Genomic DNA, 20022 nt, shown 5'->3' with positions numbered 1-20022 from the left:
ACTCATCTTGCTACCTGAACGTGGGCCTGCTTGCCTCTCTTTAAGAACCTTGATGGTAGACTGAGGAAGGTTGGGGTTTTCCTAGCTCATGACCTCTCCCACTCCCTAGCTAAGCTTAGGATGGGTGTCCCATTGCCCAGAAATTTATTATACAGCTCCCATATCATACTTGTTTTGTGAAGTATAATTACAAAACCGCCAGGGGTCCCCTCCCTTTGGCTTAGGATTCTAGAGGCAAACCAGACCTTTGGAAGTCAGCCACGGATCTGAAGTCAGAAAGCAGTTCTCTGCCATGACCTCGAACTAAAGATTTTACAGATAAAGAAACTGAGACCTAGGGGCTTAAGGAACTGGCCCCCGGGTATGGAGAATACCTGACCACTGACACTCCTCTAGGATATATTTACTCCCCGCATTAGTCAATCCCCTTCTGCCTTGTATCGAAGTCAGGACGGCCTTCCCCACCCCCTGCCGGCACATTTAACATTGCATCCGTCATCTAGAAGATGCATATTAAATGTTAGATTATTAGTTCCTCCCCATCTAGCCACGCGGAGCTTTTAGAGACATACACGACCTGACCTGCTCGGTCAGGGTTTGCTGCCTCTCCCTCTGGAGGCACGCGCGTGGTGTAGGAGCTGTAGGTTCTTCATCGCTAGGTTGTTGACGCCCGTAGAGCCCAGTGCTTCACACACTTAACAGGTAGTGGGTAAGTTAAGTTGTTTACTCTGCGTGTGGTTCCAGACGGTTCTTTGGGAGGCTTTCTGGAGGGCTGGCCACGTGGAGCCTTACGTATCTCAGTCTTCCTTTTTTAACTACTTTTGGACTCTCCTCGTCATGGGAATAGGAATAAGATGTTATTTCTGAAATAAATCTATTTCTGCCTACTTAATAATTTAGCTGCTCCGTTTTACAATCAAATCCAAGCCAACCCAGACCCGTCAAACGCCCATTGCCTAATAACAGCAGCCCCACCCCCCGCCCCATTGTCCCGCCCGCGCTGTCGCCCCGCCCACGCCCTAGTGCGCATGCGCACAATCCTTTCCCTTGTCCCTCTCCCCGCCCCGCGGGCTCCTGGTGGTGACGTCTGGAATCCGCGACGCTTTGGGGGAGCTGACCGCCGGGGTCCTGTTGACCGGCGGCGTCCCGAGCGCCATGGCCTCTGCCGGGGTGGCCGCCGGGCGGCAGGCCGAGGATGCGTTACCGCCGCCGGCCGAGCCGCCGCTGCCCGAGACGAAGCCGCTGCCGCCTTCGCAGCCGCCGCCTCCGGTCGCCGCGCCTCAGCCACAGCAGTCGCCGGCGCCGAGGCCTCAGTCACCTGCCGGCGTGAAGGAGGAGGAGAATTACTCCTTTTTACCTTTGGTTCACAACATCATCAAATGGTAAGAGCCCAAGAGAGGACCAGCCACGACACGCCCCTCCCCCTCCCCCGCTTCTCGTCACCTGTTTCAGAGCTTCAGAGGCCGAGGTGCTCTCGGGTACACCCCCATTTTATCGACGGGGAAACAGACCCGGGGGAAGAGGCCTTTCCCAAGACCACACCTAGTCGCACCGTGAGCTCAGCAAACGGTTGAGCCCCGAGAGCTGCCAGACCTCGTGACGGCCAGGCGCTATTCCTAAAAATGACGCCAGTGTAGGGACTGAATGCACAGGCTCTGCAGTCACTACTCAAGTTTGCGTCCCAGCGATCTGGAGCAGGTCAGGCTTCTCTGAGCCTCCGTTTTGTCACCCGATGTGGGTCATCTTCCCTGTGTGGCACACTGCTAAGTGCTGTGGGGTGTACGCCGTAAAAAGGGCCAACTTTCCACCCCCACACTGCTCACCAGTCTGAACGGAAAAAAAGACATGAGTGGGAATGACCCATAATTCAAAGAGATTGGAGGGTCGATGATAGGAATCGTTAAAAGAAACAAAGATACAAGTTGCCCTGGAGTGCCGTGTTCTTACAGAGTGCCAAAGACAGTGATGTGTCATTCTGTTGGCCAGGCTTCAGGTCAGCCCGTTTTCAAACTGACCCTGTAAAGGGGGAAAAAAAAAAAAAGTACAACCAAAAGTCTTCTTGATCCCCATGTTTGCCTAAATTATTTTTGCTGTCATGTTACTAAATCCACATGGCACTAGGAGTCAGGGACACTAACAACTTATTCAGCCATTAAAAAACCAAAATAAGGTGGGGCGCCTGGGTGGCGCAGTCGGTTAAGCGTCCGACTTCGGCCAGGTCACGATCTCGCGGTCCGTGAGTTCGAGCCCCGCGTCGGGCTCTGGGCTGATGGCTCAGAGCCTGGAGCCTGTTTCCGATTCTGTGTCTCCCTCTCTCTCTGCCCCTCCCCCGTTCGTGCTCTGTCTCTCTCTGTCCCAAAAATAAATAAACGTTGAAAAAAAAAAAAAAAAGGTAAATTAAAACAGAGTTTTACTGTTACAGTAACATTCAGGTGAACATTAACGTGCTCTTGGATGTTTTGCTGAAATGGAATTGCTCCCCACGATATGAAGGTCCAGTGTGTCAACGGCCCAGCTTCTTTTGAGTTTAGCCAGACTAGATTCACTTGCTGTGGAATGACTTCATGCTTTTCCACCACTTTTCGAACAACTGCAAAGCCTTTGTTCTTACATTAGACCCTGCCTTCATTTGGCTTCACTTGGCGTGAGCGTATTGTTGATAGGGTAAGGCAGACTCTGTTCTGTTCTCATTAGCCTGCGGTCCTCAAGTGGCACTTCCTGGCAGCGGTGACATATGGCAAAGAAACACAAATGCAGACCCCAAATCCCAGGGCAGTGCTGGATTATAAATGGCTTATCCAAACTAACCCAAATATATTGGTTTTAAGAAAAATGAAAACACAAGATGTATACAGTCGCAGAGACAGTTCCTGGACCCCTGAGAGTATATTCTTGCACCCCAGTAGAGCAGTTGGGTTGGGCTGGCCTTAAACACGGAGCAGTAAGGTACACACTAGAAAGAACGTGGGCTTTGAAGTCAGGTAGTCTGGGATTCAAATCCGCACACTGATGTTTGCTTGCTTTGTAATCTTTGTACATATGTAACCTTCCCAGGCCTTAGTTCATCTCTCTAATACCTGAATAATAAGAATGGACCTCAGGGCGCCTGAGTGGCATGGTCGGTTAATCCTCCAACTTCGGCTCAGGTCATGATCTCCTGGTTCGTGGGTTCAGGTCCCGCATTGGCCTCTGTGCTGACAGCTCAGAGCCTGGAGCCTGCTTCGGATTCTGTGCCTCCCTCTCTCTCTGCCCCTCCTCTGCTTGCTCTCTCTGTCTCTCTCTCTCAAAAATAAATAAACATTTAAAAAATTAAGAAAAAAAAAAGAAGGGACTTCAAACAGTGGGTTCAGATTAGTTTTATAGTATTCAAGCTAGGTGATCTTAGCTTCTCTGAGTCTCTTCTCTTGTGAAATGGGATAACATACTTAAATCATGAGATCGTTGTAAAGTATACTCAAGAGCAGTGTTCTTTGAAAGATGGTGAGCTGATCACATGTGTTTATCTCTGTACCGTCTTAAAGGACAGTGAAGAGTGTTTAATGAAACCAAAAAGAACAGGAGAGGAGGCAGTTATCACAAAATAGATGGCCAATGGCACATCCATCCATCAGCCCCAAGAAGCATCCATAAGCAGCTGCCTTTGACCATGGCTTCCCCTGCTGAATCTCAGGAGTTGGCAGTTCCAGGGCCATGTTGGAAACAGAGGTGGTAGAACTATGAACAGGAGGATTACCTAAAGTCTGTTTAAGAGTCAGATCCCATAGTTCTCTTCCCCACTCCAAGCAAACAGGTGACTACCCTTCTTCCATCTTGGCAGACAAAGGGTTACTCTCTCCCAAGATTTATTTTTAAGGATAAGCCAGAGCATCTCTGGACTGGGGAACACCAAGCACATGGCAGGAGTTGGAGAAAGGGAGCCAGTCCTGAAAAGAGGGATTAAGAGAAAGCTCACAAACTGAATTCTGAGACCCAGCCCTCGCTTTCTTTCCTGACCTGGCTTCGAGACTGGCAGCCAAAGAGACAGAGATCCCTCCTCTGGAGTGTCTGATCAGCCCCAAAGAAAAGACATTGGGGGCTTCTCAAGAAAGAACTTAGTTCATTTTAAGAAGCTAAAAGAAGTATCACTCTTTTTTTTTTTTTTAAGTTTATTTATTTATTTTGAAAGAGATAGGGAGAATGAGCAGGGGACCCGACGTGGGGCTCGAACTCATGAACTGCGAGATCATGACCTGAGCTGATGTCGGGTGCTTTACCGACTGAGCCACCCAGGTGCCCCAGGAAGTATCACTCTTACTAAGAGCTTGTACTGAGCCTTTTAGTGTTTTACTTTTTTTAAAAAATATTCTCCATTATTTATTCATACCCTGCTTTTTACTAGCAGTATAAAATATTTATGTTTTCTATTCGCATTCAGCTTCCCCCTCCCCATCGGATGCAAGTCAAAATCAACACTTTATCATAGGATCATGCCTTTTTCTTCTTTCATTTAGTATAGTGAAAGCAGTGCACTATGCACATAATCCAAATAGTATTTTACTCTTAACTTTATGACTGGGCAGCCACGGTCACCAAGCACGTGAAGAAAAGCCCCAGCAAAAGATAGGACAAAACAGAAGAGCAAAAATCCACTCGGAGGAAAATGACTCAGAGAGAAGGAAAGATGCCTTCGCCGTGAAAAAAAAAGCTAGGATGTGATGTTACGATACGTATTGGCGTGTATTTGGGTCTTTAGGCTGATGAGGAAAGGAGACAGACTGTGGTAGGGTCGGTGAAGGCAGAGGAGGCCTTGGGAAGCCTGGAGGAGTCGGAAGGCTTGTTGGGATGGATGCCAGTGGGGAGTCCTAAATTATGAAAGGGAGGAGGAAGAGCGGGCGGCCTGGTAGGGGTGGGACTGGGGCGGAAGCGCGAGGCCAAGGGAGGGGGAACTGGAGGGCCGGGAAGAGCCAGCGCGCCCAGGACCACATGTCCCCCACCTGCACGGTCGTTCTGTCCTCTGGGGAATGGGGAGCTGGCGAGGACTTCCGGCCATGGAGTCAGATTAGTGCTCGAGATGGAGGTGGCTTCTCTGCCTGGAAGCCAGTGAGGACGCCGTCCTGGCAGGCCTGGCCGGAGGCGGTGAGGGCCAGGACCCGCTCGGTCATGCAGGCCCTTGATCTCTTCCTCCCCTGTAGCTTCCCCAGGGGCCCTTTTATTACGTGTTTACTCCTTGGCCAGGTGAGGAAGAAAGACGCTGCCGTGAGCTTAGGCCTTCTCTTCTCATAAAGAATTCAGAGTACTGCACCCTCAGGTACACAAAAGTCACAGTTGCAAACTCAGAATCGTGTGAAGTGAAGTTCCCTCACCAGTCGTAACTTCTAATTGTAAGTATCCTGGCAGGAACTGTATATACGTGTCTTTTAAAAAATTTCTGAAACTGAGATCATACCGTACTGTGTTTGTTTTGCACTTGTTAGTCTGTTTTGGACACCTTTCCATTCTCACACACGAAGGCCTTCCCCAGGAAGGTGGCTGCACCACCAGTTACGTAGCCAGTGTTCTGTTCACGGACACTCGCGGGTTTTCCGATTATTGCCGTTGCCGGCCACCCCGGGAAGCACCCTTGTATTTGAGAACGTTTATGAGGAGGCGAACCCGCAGCGGTGGAATTGCCGGAACGGAGGGTACAGGCGTTTTTCATTTTTCATTTTCACTCACAGCCATCGCTAAGTGAAGAGGGCGACATCCTCTTAGCCGTTTCTCCAAATCACAATCCTGTAGACTGGACTCCTTCGATTAACCCAAAATGGCCCAGAAATCTACCATCCAGAGAGCATTTTTTTTAAATTAACAGTTATTGGGGCACCTGTGTGGCTCAGTCGGTTAAGCACCTGACTTCGGCTCAGGTCATGATTTTGCGGTTCATGAGTTCAAGCCCCACGTCGGGCTCTGTGCTGACAGCTCAGAGCCTGGAGCTTACTTTGGATTCTGTGTCTCCTTCCCTCTCTCTCTGCCCCTCTCCCACTCGGTCTCTCTCTCTCTCTCTCTTGAAACTAAATAAATGTTAAAACAAAAAAATTTAAAAAAAAAAAAACCGCTACAGTTGTAGTGGCACCTAGGTGGCTCAGTCGGCTCTTGATTTCAGCATAGGTCATGATCTCACGGTTCGCAAGTGAGGCCCCCGAGTCAGGCTCTGCGAGGACACCGTGGAGCCTGCTTGGGATTTGCTCTCTCTCTCTCTCTCTCTCTCTCTCTCCCTCTCTTTGCCCCTCCCCCAGTCACGTGCACACTTGCACACTCTCTTTCTCTCAAAACAAATAAACTTAAAAAAAATACATAAAGATTACCGTTGTAAAAAAAATTAAAACTTTCAGTTGTAGATAGATTCAAAGAGCAACCCACAGATACAAAATGACAACTGGGCCTGTCCCTCCCCTCCTCCACCTCCCTCCCGGGTCCCCAAACTGTACCGCCCTCCATTTCATGACCATGCCGTCCTTTCTGTCAACAGTTCCCTCCCCAAGGACACTCCGTGGTCTCTGGCTTTTTGCCGTTGCACTCAGAGCTGCACTGACCCTCTTTGTAAATGCCATCTTGTAAACTCTTTTTTCCTTTTTTTTTTTTTTTTTTTTAATTTTTTTTTTCAACGTTTATTTATTTTTGGGACAGAGAGAGACAGAGCATGAACGGGGGAGGGGCAGAGAGAGAGGGAGACACAGAATCGGAAACAGGCTCCAGGCTCTGAGCCATCAGCCCAGAGCCTGACGCGGGGCTCGAACTCACGGACCGCGAGATCGTGACCTGGCTGAAGTCGGACGCTTAACCGACTGCGCCACCCAGGCGCCCCAAAACTCTTGAGAGTCTCTAGAGTAAATTTCTAGCACAGGGATATGTGAATTTAAAATTTGGATCACAACTAGCAAATTCAGAAAGAATGTGCCAGTGTGCGCTTTACCAGCAGTGTATTTGTGTCTTTCCCCCCATATCCCTGCCCTCACCATTCAGCTTTTTCACTGGAGCTGATCTGATAGGTCAAAGAGGATATGTCATATTGATCTGTGTCTTGCTTTATCACATAAGCATCTTTTCATATGCAACTTGTTATGTCATTTGTATTTTTTTCCCCCACAAACTCCCCATTTTCTATTAGGTCGTGCCTCTTTTAATGCGCTCTTTGTACAGCGGGGAAGGTATGCCTTTGTCTGTCAAGTGTATTGTAAATATTTTCCCCAAGTTGTTGCCCTTCTTTTGCCTTTGTTCCTGGTTTTCGTTTGTTTGTTTTTGTCATTTGGAATCATATCATTTTCTGTGGGCAGATTTCATAAGCCTTACCTTTATGGCTTCTGAATTTTGGTCCTTACTAGAAAGGCCTTCCCACTCTGATAAGACGATAAATATTGATCCCCTTTTCCTAGGACTTTTACGGTTTCATTTTTTACTTTCAGTTCTGTGAAGCTTCTGGAATTTATTTTGATGGAAAGAAGGGGGCCCTGCTTTTTCATCTTCCCACTTCTCTGACTGAATATTCATTGTTTTCTCTGCTTGAGTCGCCGCCTTTTTCGTGCACTGAATCCCCATATGTTTTCTGTTCTACTTCTGGACATTCTGTTCTCCAGCACCAAACTGTTTTACTTCTTAAATCTTCATGGCACATTCAATGATCTCTCCAGGCTGCTCTTCCCTCTTTCCTTTCTTGGCAACATTTACCCATAGCACCTTGCCCTTTCCTGGCCTGCTTCCTGTAGCTGGTCTGAGATGCTAGGAAATGCTGAAATGCTGAGATTTGGTTAGTGGAACATTTAGGCTGGAATCTGTCCCTTTACCTCCAAGGCTGTTGGTAACACTCATGGTCCAGGTCTTCCAACCTCATTTTTGGATCTTACAGTCACTTCTTAAATTTTATCTTAATGTTTATTATTTATTTTTTGAGAGAGAGAGAGAGAGACAGAGCACGATCAGGGGAGGAGCAGACAGAGAGGCAGACACAGAATCCGAAGCAGGCTCCAGGCTCTGAGCCGCCAGCAAAGAGCCCGACGTGGGGCTCGGACTCACAAACTGTGAGACCATGAGCTGGACACTTAACCAGCTGAGCCTCCCAGGTGCCCCATGGATCTTATTTAGTTCCTTCTTAATTAGAAACTTAATTAGAAACTGCCTTTATCTCTCCTGTCTCTAATTCATCCTGTGCATGTTATCAGTTTAATTTCTCTCTGCTCACCAGTCCCTAGGGCTCCCTCCTCTTCCCATACTGTCCTTCCCAGCTGGTATCACTCCATTCAGGGCTCTGTGCGGACCTTCTTCAGAGGCTTGCCTGGACCACGCAGCAGAGAGCCCAGAGCCCCAGAGCGAGTCGCTGTGATCCTAGTGCCTCTGTGTGCCTGGAGTCATCCAGCCCTGTGCACACTCCAGGCCCTCTGCAGCCATGCCCTCCTGCCCTGTCTCTGCCCAGGGACATGCCACATATGCTTATGGACCTGCTCAGAGGCCACCTCCCACACTGGAGGGCAGGTGCGGGGAGGGGGAGGGGTGGGGAGCACTCCTACTTCTTGTCTTCCTGGCTGGGATGCACCTCCCCGGCGCTGGAGAGAGTCTCCGCAGACTTGCAGCCCTCCTGCTGTCTGCCCCGTGGTTGAATGAATAATTAAAACTACACATTTGTGTTAATTTTAAAGAATGAGGAAAGGGGAAAGAGAAACGTCAGTCTTATGCCGGTAAGAAATGTTAGCACTCCCAACTCTTTGAGACCTTTCCTGTCATGTATAGAAATCACATTGTAGAAGTACATGTAGAACAAAGGAGGAATAAAACGAGGCTCGTTGGACCAGGGAAAGTTCATTGCTTTTCCCCCTCAAACTTGCCAGATCTAATCTAAGTCTGGAACCAAGTGTCCCAGCCTAGGAATTCTGAATTGCAATTGTCAATACCTTGCCTTGATGGCTGTGGCTCAGCTAGTACAAGTATTCTATCAACGTGGGTACTTAAACAATTTTTCAAGTTGAATTTTTTCGTTCCTTAAAGTGTTCTCGGCTGCTGGGTAGGTAAAGGGGAACCATCTGTGACAGTGCAGAAATAGTTTAAGTGACGAGAACAGAGCGTTGTCCTTTACCTCTCAAGCTGGGGCCATATCGCTGAAAACAAGTCCCTTTGTTGTCGAGGCAGGTCAGCAAGACCTCAGAGCCCAGGCGAGACCACTTTCGTGGATACGGGATGTTACTGAGCTGCTGCTTCCGATGCAAGGTCTGTTTTCATCTGAGCGGCCCTCCCTGCCAGCTGAGGCCTGTCCTCCGGTTGAGCAGGACGCAGCCCTCACATCAGTGGAGAAGGCTGTGAAAGGACCCCCCCGGCTCCATGGGGTTTGTCTGTGCTCATGTGACTGGAGCCCTCTGTGCCCTTCATTTCTCCTTCAGGCAAATCCCAGTGAAAAGGGGGAGCACCCAGACAGGGAATATTTACAGCCTGTTTGGAAGAATTATTTCTGGGCCAGCTTACAAGCCTGTTGCCTCCTCTGCCACTTCATCTCTGTTCATCCAGCATAATTTAGGGAGCACCTGCCTGGAACACAGGCTCCTCGAAGGCAGGCACACAGGTCAGCAGTGACCTGGTGCGGCAGGACAGGTGCCGCGGGGAGCATTTACACGGAGTCTGGGGACGAGTGGGAAGTTGGGCCTGGAAGGGCCACAGGCTGCTTGTAGCTGGCCCTGAGTGGCCCCCTTCAAGTGCAGACTTGCCCGGCAGGTGTTGTCTCGGAATTTTTGAGCTCAGACTTGGATTCTGTAGAGGTGGGCGGGCCAGAGGGTTTCAGGAGGAGAGGACCCAAGTCTGGAAGGGTCTAGAAATTGGTGCCAGTGAGAGGAGGAGGCAGGGGTAAGGAGGAGGAGTGGGCAGGACTGGAGGCTGGGTGCACGTCAAGCACATGGAATTGGGGCATGTGGACGCACGTGTGGGGCACAGCGTTCCAGCTCCGCGCCCTCCATCTGAAATGCGGCGTACCGAGGAGGCTGGGGGTCCACTTTGGACATTTGCAGGTGCCCCCAGACTCCAGGGAGAAAATGTGCAGGAACCGTTGGCACAAGGGTCCTGAAATTCAGGAAGGAGGGCATGCTGGGAGTTGTTGGCATCTGAAGAGGTCGAAGTGGATGAACACGTTCTGGGCTATTCTGTAGAGCAGTGTTTTTTTTTTTCAAGTTTCTTTTAGCAGCAGAGCCTTTTGTTGCCTCTTCCTAAAGGGAACATTTTTCACATGTAATCCTGTGGGCAGATAAAAGCAAGGGTAGGAGGTTCAGAGCCCCTCTTGGGCGCTGGCAGAACTGAAGCAGGGAAAATACCAACGGCTGCCGGCTGTGTAACAACGTCGTCGAGGGTGTGAGGGACAAGCGTCGTGTCCACGGTCACGGTACAGTGTTTTTGGAGGGCATTTTGGCAGTCTGTCAAAAATGGTAATGCACACAACCTTCAACCTAGAAATTCACTTCTGAGAAATCATCTTATCAAAATACGTGCACAAGTACTTACGTATATAGGTACAGAAGGTCCGTTGCCATTCTGATTGCAAGTGGTAAGTTACAAACATCCAAATTCCCATCAGTAGCCAAATAATTCAGCTGCATAATTGTACATGTGGTAACATGGAAAGACATCCAAGGTGCAACTTAAGTGAAAAAAGCAAGAATGGTAACATTTTTGTCAAAGCAAGTAACAAAAAAGTCTGTATGTTTTGAAGCGGGTCGGAAGCAGTACGTATCCCATGTTAACAGAGGTTATCTCCGGAACATGGATTAGAGGGACCTTCCGTTTCTAAGCCTTGGAGTCTGTTTTTCTTAACTGGTTTTCCCTCAAGCACCTATTAAGTAAAAACCACAGCCTCCCCCTCCCCCGCCACCAGCACCCCCACTGGTTTAGAAAGACTCCAGTCTCTGAGGCAGCGTGAAAGGAGGAGAGGGTGAGAAGGACTGGTCCCAGGGTGGGTCAGCTATAGGACAGTGGGGGCGTGACACTGGGGGGGGTCACAGACATTTTGAGGAGGAAGAAATGGGAAGGGGTCATGCTACCGCGTGGTCTCAAGTTTGGGAGGAGGTTGGCTTCAGTGACCGGCTGGGTTCCCTTTGCTTCTAAGTTACCAGTGGACACACTTGCCCAGCTGATGCCAGCTGGCATCTTCAAGTCCCAAAGCACCCGTCCTAAAACCTGAAGCTGCGCTGTGCTCAGCACCATTCTTAGGCCACCTTCCAAAGCCTGTGATGTTTGCCCCGAGGCTGGTGACACACACACAGAATGTCTGTGTGCACATGATGCTGAGTATCGCCCAGGGTGTGCTCAAAAGAGGGAGAAGTGGCCTGTCAATCAAGCCACGGCAGCAGTATTTTTGTCCACCTTTTCAAAACTCCTGCAAGCAGGACCAAAGTTCCCTAACCTGGCCCTTACTTGCACAATTTCCGTGCTTCTCGGCCTGGCCTAGTCTCCTTGTTTTTTTGTTTTTTGTTCCCCACCACCCCCACCCCCCCCTTCTAAAGTTGGCTGATGACTAACATTGAACACAAAGGCAGGCCCACTTGGAGCCTTCTGCCTTTATTCACTCAATATTTGGGCCTCTTTTCTTTTGGTGCGAGTATTTCACAGTCATCCTGGCCTAGCAGGTTCTCGCTTGCTTCGAGCCGGTTCCTGAATAGAGTGTTTTCCTCGCTCCAGGAGCTCTGGGTTATTTACCTTCACCAACTAGGGCAGGCTGAGAAGCTGGCAGCAGGGGCCTTTGCTGTAGGCTCCGTGCCCCCCTTTCCCCATAGCTTCCCTCCAGGCAAGCTTTTATGGGGCTCCTTTACCGAAAGTTCACCGGGTAAAGGATATGGGCAACCCTTGAGATTCAAGGGTTTTCAGAAGCGAGCATCCTAAGCCTGGCCCACTTTTTCTTTCAGAATGAAATCTTCTTTGGGGGCCAGGTTATGTTTTGCTTCCAGACCTGAACTGTCATTGCTTCTGTGCAAATTCTCATTTTATGTGTTTTCATTTGTTTGCTTTTACCAGGTCCTTTCAGACTCATGATGTCCATCAGTTTTCTTAAAACTGTATTTTTTTTCTTTTTAATTTCAAAACTCCCTTGGGACTTACATTCGTAACAATGTGTTAACACATATGCCACCCAAGTATAATGACTTCAGAGATCCAGATGGATTCCATGCAGAGTGGTAGATTTGAGCTGAGATCTAAAATGATTAAAATAAAAGATGCCCCCCCCCCTTTGCTTCTTTCTAAATGATTTACAATTCTCGTGAATACCAATTACTCCTCCCTAGAAACTGGGATAAGGTGTACCATTAACTGTATTTTTTTTTAACGTTTTATTTATTTTTGAGACAGAGAGAGACACAGCATGAGCGGGGGAGGGGCAGAGAGAGAGGGAGACACAGAATCGGAAGCAGGCTCCAGGCTCTGAGCCATCAGCCCAGAGCCCGACTCGGGGCTCGAACTCGCGTTAACTGTATATTTAAAGCGAGGGCATCAAATGACAAGAAATGTTTGGCTGGTTAACAGTCCCTAGAATGAGCGATTCTCTGTCTCTTGCCTCTGAGTTAGAGCTATTGGGAAATAGTGAACAGGTCCCTCTCATTTGCTGGGTGTGAGCGTACCCAGTGGATCACCAGGGAAGATGGATATTCTGTCTGCGTAAGCAGAGACATGATGAATAATAAACATGAATTAGCACCATCTGGGTTGAAATTTCCCATCAGGGATGGACGCTTATTAAAAAAAATAAATGATCATTGACAGTTTTCTCCCTCCTACGCCTCAAAGGGTGACTTTTAGCACAGCTTACTGAGTTGGCTTTTAGTTTTAGTCCCAACTGTTTGTTTGCAAAAGCTCATCCACTCGCTCACTCTTAAAAAATGTATAGGAGGGGCGCCTGGGTGGCGCAGTCGGTTAAGCGTCCGACTTCAGCCAGGTCACGATCTCGCGGTCCGTGAGTTCGAGCCCTGCGTCAGGCTCTGGGCTGATGGCTCAGAGCCTGGAGCCTGTTTCCGATTCTGTGTCTCCCTCTCTCTCTGCCCCTCCCCCGTTCATGCTTTGTCTCTCTCTGTCCCAAAAATAAATAAACGTTGAAAAAAAATGTATAGGAGCAACCGACAGGCTGTTTCTTTGATCTTAGGTGAAGGTTTTGTTCCTGTTGTTAATTTAGTAGTGACAAGGGGAGCCTGGATCTCTGGGCAGCTGACAATAGCTAGCTGGAAGATGAAGCGAATGATCCTGTCTTTAAAATGAGCTTGACCCGAAGGCAAGGAATTTACATGACTGGTAGGAGAAGCTTGGTACCTGCTGAAAAATTTCCAATAGCTTGTAACTAATTTATAATGTATGAATAGCTCAGTGGAAATGGGTGCTTATGTTAACAGGTTCAAGCATCAAAACATCAGCTAAAATTAGCTCTTGCTAGCTGATAAGGTTTCCTGATTGGCCTGGAAATGTCTCAAATTCGAAGAAATGTCGTATTTCAGCAAGTTTTGCTTGCCATTTCTCCCCCGGTGTTGGTAATGATGTGTGCATTCATTCTTGCAACAAATGTTACATGAGTGCCTACAGCGCCCGGGGGCTGGGGATACAGCTCTGAACAAGGCAGACACAGTCCCTGCCCTCGGAGCTAATGCAGTGTCAGCGTCTAATTTTGCGGGCGCGCCGAGAGGAGCTGCGATGGCAGTGCTAGGTGTGGGGGTGCCTTTAGTGAGCAGCTGTCACCAAAACGGTAAAAGAAAGCCGTGAGACAATGAATATTGTTTTGAAAGACTACAGAGTGGCTTCCTCCCTCCTCCTTCCCCCCCCCCCCCACCGCCCCGAAATAGTTTGTTTCCTTTACATTTGAGCCGGTTGTGAGCCCAGCACCTGGTCCCTGTCCTGTGGGGGTGCACAGCCTAGTGAGGGGACATAGAAAACAAGGCATTCTACAAGATGACGTAGGAAGACAGCGAGTTCTGTGGGGTACAGGGGAGGGAAGCCAGGCGTTGCCGCAGTCTGAGCCATGAATGCTAACGACCTCCCTCTGCTCCCTGCAGTATGGACAAGGACAGCCCCGACATCCACCAGGACCTGAACGCCCTCAAAACCAAGTTCCAGGAGATGCGGAAGGTCATCAGCACCATGCCCGGCATCCACCTGAGTCCCGAGCAGCAGCAGCAGCAGCTGCACAGCCTCCGAGAGCAAGTCAGGACCAAGAACGAACTTCTGCAGAAGTACAAGAGCCTCTGCATGTTTGAGATCCCCAAGGAGTAAATGAGGCTGGCTTCCAGGAATGCCCGAGAAAGAAGGGGGAGAGCACATGGCCTTACCGTGTTCCCCGCCACCCTACCCCCCCTCCGGAGCGTAGCTCTTTCGGACTCCAGCTGTGAACTCTGTAACGGAGAGGCGGGGGCTGGTGTGGCTGCTGCCGTAGCTGAACTTGGCATTGACTAGTGTGAGGAGCCAGCGTGCGAGCTTGGCTTTGTCGGGGCCTCCTTGTAGAGTATATATCCATATGTCTAGATGCATAATAACTCGAGTGCCTGCTGGTGGAAGGAAGACTGTTCCCGGAGGCTGGGGAGTGGGTAGAGGGTTCTGCCCCTGCCTCCGGGGAGGGGCCATCTGCCGTGTATTCGGGCTCCGCGGGCACATCTGTAGCGCGCAGTGGGGAAGGAGGCGGCTCCTCTTTGCTTCCTCCCTCCCTCTTCTCCCACCCCTGGGTATGCTCAGTGTGTACCAGGTACACATTGTTCTGTTCACAGCAGTGTCATGAAACATTTGCATAGAATTCACTGGACAAATGGGGGCTACGCTCAGACGGCACGGGTTTAAAACGGTAAAAGAAAGCCGTGAGGCAGTGAATACTGTTTTGAAAGACTACAGGTGGTTTCCTCCCTCCTCCCGCCCCCCAGAATAGTTTGTTCCCTTTTATATTTGAGCCGGTGAATGTAACTGTGTCTTTGGGGGGCGTCAACCCAGAGCCCTGGGCAGCCCCCGCCTCCAGGTTCTCTGCCACCTACGTGTTCTTGTTACTTGTAGGTCTTGCTCCCTTTGTCTCCGTCCCCTTCAGTCGTTTCTTGCTCACGAAGGACCAGCCCACTTCAGACCCCACAGTGCTGCCCACGGGGCCGGAGGGTAGTGTTGTTTCTGCACAGGCTCACACAGGTTCCCAGGTGAGCGGGCCTTGCCTCTTCCAGCGTTTCAGATTCCTGTGGTCCCGGTTTAAAAACTCAGTTTCCCCTCTGGCCTGGTCACTGAAGAGTCAGCCACCAACATTCGCTGCACCGCAGACAGAGGCGATCGTGATGTGCTCTTTGCTCGGAGAATTGCAGCTCTGAGTGCCAGCTCTGATCACCCCTCAGCCAGGTGTGAGGGTATGGTTCTGGATCGTTCTGAAGGCGCGGGGATAGCCTACACCCGGAAGGTCTACGGCCCAGTTCTGGTTCATAAATGTTGATAACACCCCTCATTTCTGCCAGATGGGACCCTTATTTCTGCGCTCTTCCTTTGACTGTCAAAGATGAGGGGAGAAGTAACTACGTATTGGTTAGATCTAGAAATGGGCACGTAAGCTGTGCTGACCAAGTCAGGGGCTTAACAGATGCCTGCCAACTGACCTCTTTGGCAGGAATGTTGGTTGAAGGTGTTTTTAGCAGGGGCCCCATTTGTGTTGACCTGCGGACCTGTGAAGGGGGGTATCTGGTTTCAGTGGCCTCGGGCAGAAGAACAGGCTCTGAATTGAGGTGGGTAGTGGTCGCCTATTAGACCAGTTCCCCCCGGAGACTGTTATTTAACTGAATCAGTTATTTTCGCAAAATCTCAGAGCAGCGTATGGGCCAGTTTTAAGGCTCTGACCAAATACGAAGCACGCGGAACTACAAGACCCCCGGGGCCTTTCTGCAAGGCTGAAACAGACCAGGGCTCTCCCTGGGGCAGAGACAGAGCCTTTCCTGTATTCCAGGGTTTTGACTTACGGCGTTTTTCAAGAGTATAATTAAAAGAACTTGTACTCTGCTCTCAGGACATCTTGGTTTCTGTACTGAGAAATTCATTATAGGACACCTGTCTTGGATAGTTGAGAGGGAAGATGTTCATTTTGCTTCGAGGAGAGAGAACAAACTGTGAGAACCTCCACTCTGCACCCCCTCCCCCTCGGCACATACACGCCAAAACCAGCGTAAAAACAGAATTACTTCCCTACGGAGCTGCGTCTGGCCCCGAGGACGCAGCTGGCCTGGTGGGTCATCCCTCCCGCCTGGGACTGGCCCCTGGGCCCGGAGGGGAGTCCAGTCATGGCAGGGAACAGCCTTCACCAGGGCAGGGCTGAAACCGCTCCCTGGGACAGTACTGAATGCCCTTCCCAGGGCCCAGCACCTCTCGAGACCACCGATGATTTGCATTACTGGGTGGCAGCACTTGTGCTAAGTACTCTGCAAACACCTCACTCCTCATGGCAACCCCACGCAGAGGGTGTTCTCTGTAATTCGGGGGCGACGAATTTGGGGCTTGGCAGCTGTCCCTTGCCCCGAACTTGCAGTTACAAGTGGCAGGGAGAGCTGGGTCCCGAGTCAGGAACGGGTTCCCTCAACTGCCGAGGGGAGACCGGGAGGTGGAGACAGCGCTGGCAGCAATGTGCTTCCAGGGGCTGGAGGGGCGCGTGTGGCCGGGGGATCTTGAACTGTCTCCAGACAGCCACGTGGCAGGCCCCGGAGAGGAGTTGGGGGACACGGTTCTTACAGCGGCCAACACTGGATTGGTCTCTCAAGGCTCCATTTCCTTTGGGAAAGCAGGGCCCTAGTGACACCTCAGGCCGACTGTTGCAGGTTTGAGGACGTTTCATTGCCTTGGGCCTGCAGGGAGTCTAGGACAAAACAGCTGGGACACATCCGAGGCCCTTTGTGGCTGCAGCTCTAGCAAGGACCTGAACCCTTCATCATCCTGGCTTTCTAAGGAACCATTCCCACATAGATGGGCTTTGGCCCAATCATCTGGAGCTTTTTTGGAGCCATTTCTCCCATGGAGGTGGTGGGGGGGGGGGGGGAGGTGATATTTTCAAAGGGCCAGGGTCATCTCCAGTCTGGGGAAGGGGAGGCTAATGCCACAGAAGTAAAAACCCCACCCCTCCCTTCTCACCCTTCTGTACCTGAGCCATTTCCAAAAGCAAAGAAAGCATGACTGTTTTAAATTATTTTATTTTATAAAAACAGTAACAATAATTTTAAGGACGGTCATACACACACACAGTACAAACAGCTGGGTAAGATTTTGTTCATGTCCACGATGACATCAGAACTTTTAAAGTGCAAGGTGTGTGTTTTGTTTTCCTTTGTGCAATTTCACACACTCGTGTAAACAAGTCACTTGGCTATGATCTGACCCGCACCTCCTTAAGTTGTGGGAGGGCAGAGGCTTTCGGTAGCTGTCATGGCAACCCAGGATCACAGACATGATAATGCCCCAGGTGTCCCGTCTTGACCCTCCAGGGGGCAGGACAGGTTTCTCAAAGCCCAACAGGGGTTAACTCACTCCCCCCACCCCCGTTCTTGTCTTTGTCAGAAACAAGACAAATTCACCCTCGGCTGGCCTGTGACCCCCTGTCGCGGGAGTGGCAGGCGCCTGCGGGGAAGGGGGGGGGGGGGAGTCCCAGTCTCGTCCAGTTCTCTTTCCTTCCAGAGCAGATGACTGTCCCTTCTTTGTTAGTGCCTCCCCAGTGTGCGCCGGCCCAGGGCCGAGGGGAGGGAAGACGCTAGTCCGCGGGCACGCGGCCCCGGGGCGCACAAGCTGGCCCGGACGTGACTTTGAAACAAAAAGGTCCTCCTCAAGTTCGGTCACCGACGCGAGGGGGACTGGGGGCTGGGGGCGGGGGGCTCCTAGCTGATGACGCAGCGCTCCTTGTCCTTGGCCTGGCTGCCGCCGCTGGCCTTCTCACGGATGTACATGAGGTCGCTGTGCACGCTGGGCCGGCGGGCGAAGGGCGCCACGATGCCGAAGGCGTCGCCCGGGTCCCCGCCGCCGCTGCCGGCTCGCAACAGCTTCTTGTTCCGCAGCGCCTTCTTGTGCAGCACGTCGCAGTACTGCACCGACACCTTGCGGTGCAGGTCCGGGCTCATCTCGCTGGGCAGCTTGGCCATGGCGAAGAGCGCCCGGAACATCTGGTCCAGGCTGCTGTTCTTCTTGGCCGAGATCTCGAAGTAGGCGCAGCGCTGGGGGTCGTCGCCCACCAGCTGCTCGATCTCGCGCTGCTCCACCTCGCGGTAGAAGTCCCGATCACCCTTGTTGCCGCAGATGACCAGCGGCACGTCCACGTTCTCCTTGGTTTTGTTCTTGAGACAGGACTTGGTGTCGAGGATCTGCTGCTTGAGCCTCTGCACCTCCTCGAAAGAGTCGCGGTTGTCCAGGCTGAACACCAAGATGAACACGTCTCCTGCGGGGAACACGGAGGGCGGAAAAGGAGCCGGTGAGGGCGGCGGCCGAGGGGACAGCTGAAGTTGGGCCGACAGGGGGACCGCCCCGGCGCGGGACGCCCGGACCTCTGCACGTGGCGCGCGGCGTCGGGACCGGCCCTCGCCGGGCGCCCTCGGACCAGGGGTCGCCGCCCTCCCGGTGGCGCAGCTCCCTCCCCGCCACCGCCGCCCGAACCGGCCCCGCGCTCACCAGTGAGGATGGAGAGGCGCCGCATGGCGGGGAACGGGTGGTTGCCGGACGTGTCGAGGATGTCGAGCTGGTAGACTTCGCCGCGGATGGAGTAGAACTTGCGGTGGAAGTCCTCGATGGTGGGCGTGTAGGCGTCCTCGAAGCGGCCCGTGAGGAAGCGCGACACGATGGCCGTCTTGCCCACCTTGGACGAGCCGAGGATGACCATGCGGTAGCAGTTCTTGGCCGGGATACTCAGCTCCGAGTCGCTCGGGCACATCTTTTTGATCATCGCGGCCAGTTTCATTGGGCGGAGGGGCCGCGGGGGCGAACGCGGGGCCGAGAGAAGTACGGAGGGTGGCTGGGGGCGCGGCGCTGCGCTGCGCGGCTGGGAGGCTGTGCTCCGCTCGGGCTGGGGTGTCGGCTGGGGCTGGGCTCCGGCTCGAGCTCGGCTCCGGCTCTGGCACAAAGTCGCTCGCTCTGGTTCTCCGCGCCTGGAGGCCGCCCTTATATGCAGCCTGCGTGGCCGCCCCGCCCCGCGCCCTCCCAGCCTCTGTGCGTCACGCCCCGCGAGCCCCCGCCGCCCCTCCCGCGACCTCCGCGGGCCTCTGCCCGCTGCCGCCCGCTGCGCGCGGGGAGAAACCGAGTCCCAGGTCCCGCTGGGGCTAAGGGCGCGCGGACCCCTTTTTCCACCGCGCGGGGCCCAGCAGCCGCAAGGGCGTCGGGTCTGTAGTCCCGGCTGTGCCTCTGACCCTTCGTGGCTTGGGGCAAGGACCCCACCCGAAACACGCACCCACACAGACCCGCACGCTCACACTCACTCTCTTTGGGCCTCAGTTTACCCAGAGAGTAACAACAGCAGTCCAGTCATAGCAGCGGCGTGATCGCAGGCGCTAAGCAGTGCTAGGCCCCTTGCGCAGGCCCTTGCGTACCCACCTTCTCTCCACCGTACGGAGAACCAGCCCCCGCCGAAGCCCCCTTCCCGTCCGCAAGCGCGCTCCTGTTCCCCGGAGGCAGCGTTGGCGCCGAGGTCGGCGCTGCGCGCTCTGGCCGCCAGAGGGCAGCAGAGGCCCCGCGGGCGCAGCAGGCGGGCCGCAGGCGCCGCTCTCCGGGCTGGAGCGGGGAACCGGGAACGAGCGGCAGGGTGGGGGTCTGCGGAGACGCGGGGCGCGAGGTTCCAGGCCGGGATCCGACATGAGCCGTTCCCCGCCCCGCGCTCTACTGCGGGCCTCAGCGTCTCCTTTCGCCCAGCCGGGGATGCGCTGAAGCCGGGCAGGGATTTTCGGGCGGGGGCTGTCCGCATCCGCATCCTTTTCCTGGGCGGACCTACAGGACCAGAGACTTGCCCTTCGTTGGTCAGGCCTCGGCCAACGTCCCTTCCTCCCTCCCCCGTAGCATTTTGTGTCTTGAGAGTCTCTTGGGCGAACATTCCCA

At 52.5% G+C, this 20022-nt stretch overlaps 2 protein-coding genes and 1 long non-coding RNA gene across 5 annotated transcripts; 2 read left to right on the top strand and 1 right to left on the bottom strand.

The window, feature by feature from the left end:
* Positions 1 to 1037: 1037 nt before the first annotated feature.
* On the top strand, positions 1038 to 15969 carry MED9 (mediator complex subunit 9). The gene is made up of 2 exons (XM_045487624.1): positions 1038 to 1382; positions 14013 to 15969. The coding sequence occupies exons 1-2, from the start codon at positions 1156 to 1158 to the stop codon at positions 14227 to 14229; spliced, it is 444 nt and encodes a 147-aa protein (XP_045343580.1). The 5' UTR covers positions 1038 to 1155; the 3' UTR covers positions 14230 to 15969.
* On the top strand, positions 2000 to 2805 carry LOC123603126. Its single transcript, XR_006714751.1, has 2 exons — positions 2000 to 2170; positions 2393 to 2805. It is a non-coding gene; the product is annotated as an uncharacterized LOC123603126 (long non-coding RNA).
* A 1161-nt stretch (positions 15970 to 17130) lies between the features above and the next one.
* RASD1 (ras related dexamethasone induced 1) lies at positions 17131 to 19535 on the bottom strand. 3 transcript variants are annotated; one of them, XM_045487617.1, is made up of 3 exons: positions 19410 to 19535; positions 18610 to 19048; positions 17131 to 18379 (listed from the first exon to the last, which is right to left on the bottom strand). In XM_045487617.1, the coding sequence occupies exons 2-3, from the start codon at positions 18893 to 18895 to the stop codon at positions 17826 to 17828; spliced, it is 840 nt and encodes a 279-aa protein (XP_045343573.1). In that variant the 5' UTR covers positions 18896 to 19048; positions 19410 to 19535; the 3' UTR covers positions 17131 to 17825. The 3 variants fall into 3 exon arrangements, with proteins under 3 accessions (XP_045343573.1, XP_045343572.1, XP_045343574.1); XM_045487616.1 differs by lacking the exon at positions 19410 to 19535 and having other exon boundaries at positions 18610 to 19382; XM_045487618.1 differs by lacking the exon at positions 19410 to 19535 and having other exon boundaries at positions 18223 to 18305; positions 18610 to 19385.
* Positions 19536 to 20022: the final 487 nt, after the last annotated feature.

This window comes from Leopardus geoffroyi, chromosome E1 (genome assembly GCF_018350155.1).
Source record: "Leopardus geoffroyi isolate Oge1 chromosome E1, O.geoffroyi_Oge1_pat1.0, whole genome shotgun sequence".
Lineage (NCBI taxonomy): Eukaryota > Metazoa > Chordata > Mammalia > Carnivora > Felidae > Leopardus > Leopardus geoffroyi.
This window is presented reverse-complemented; position numbering and strand designations above follow the sequence as displayed.

Bases quoted from the DNA above. Each gene is read 5' to 3' on its own strand.
- MED9 (XM_045487624.1), top strand. From the start codon at position 1,156: ATGGCCTCTGCCGGGGTGGCCGCCGGGCGGCAGGCCGAGGATGCGTTA. The intron at 1,383-14,012 runs GTAAGAGCCCAA...TGCTCCCTGCAG, and splicing joins GTTCACAACATCATCAAATG to TATGGACAAGGACAGCCCCG.
- RASD1 (XM_045487617.1), bottom strand. From the start codon at position 18,895: ATGAAACTGGCCGCGATGATCAAAAAGATGTGCCCGAGCGACTCGGAG. The intron at 18,380-18,609 runs GTGAGCGCGGGG...TGTTCCCCGCAG, and splicing joins GCGCCTCTCCATCCTCACTG to GAGACGTGTTCATCTTGGTG.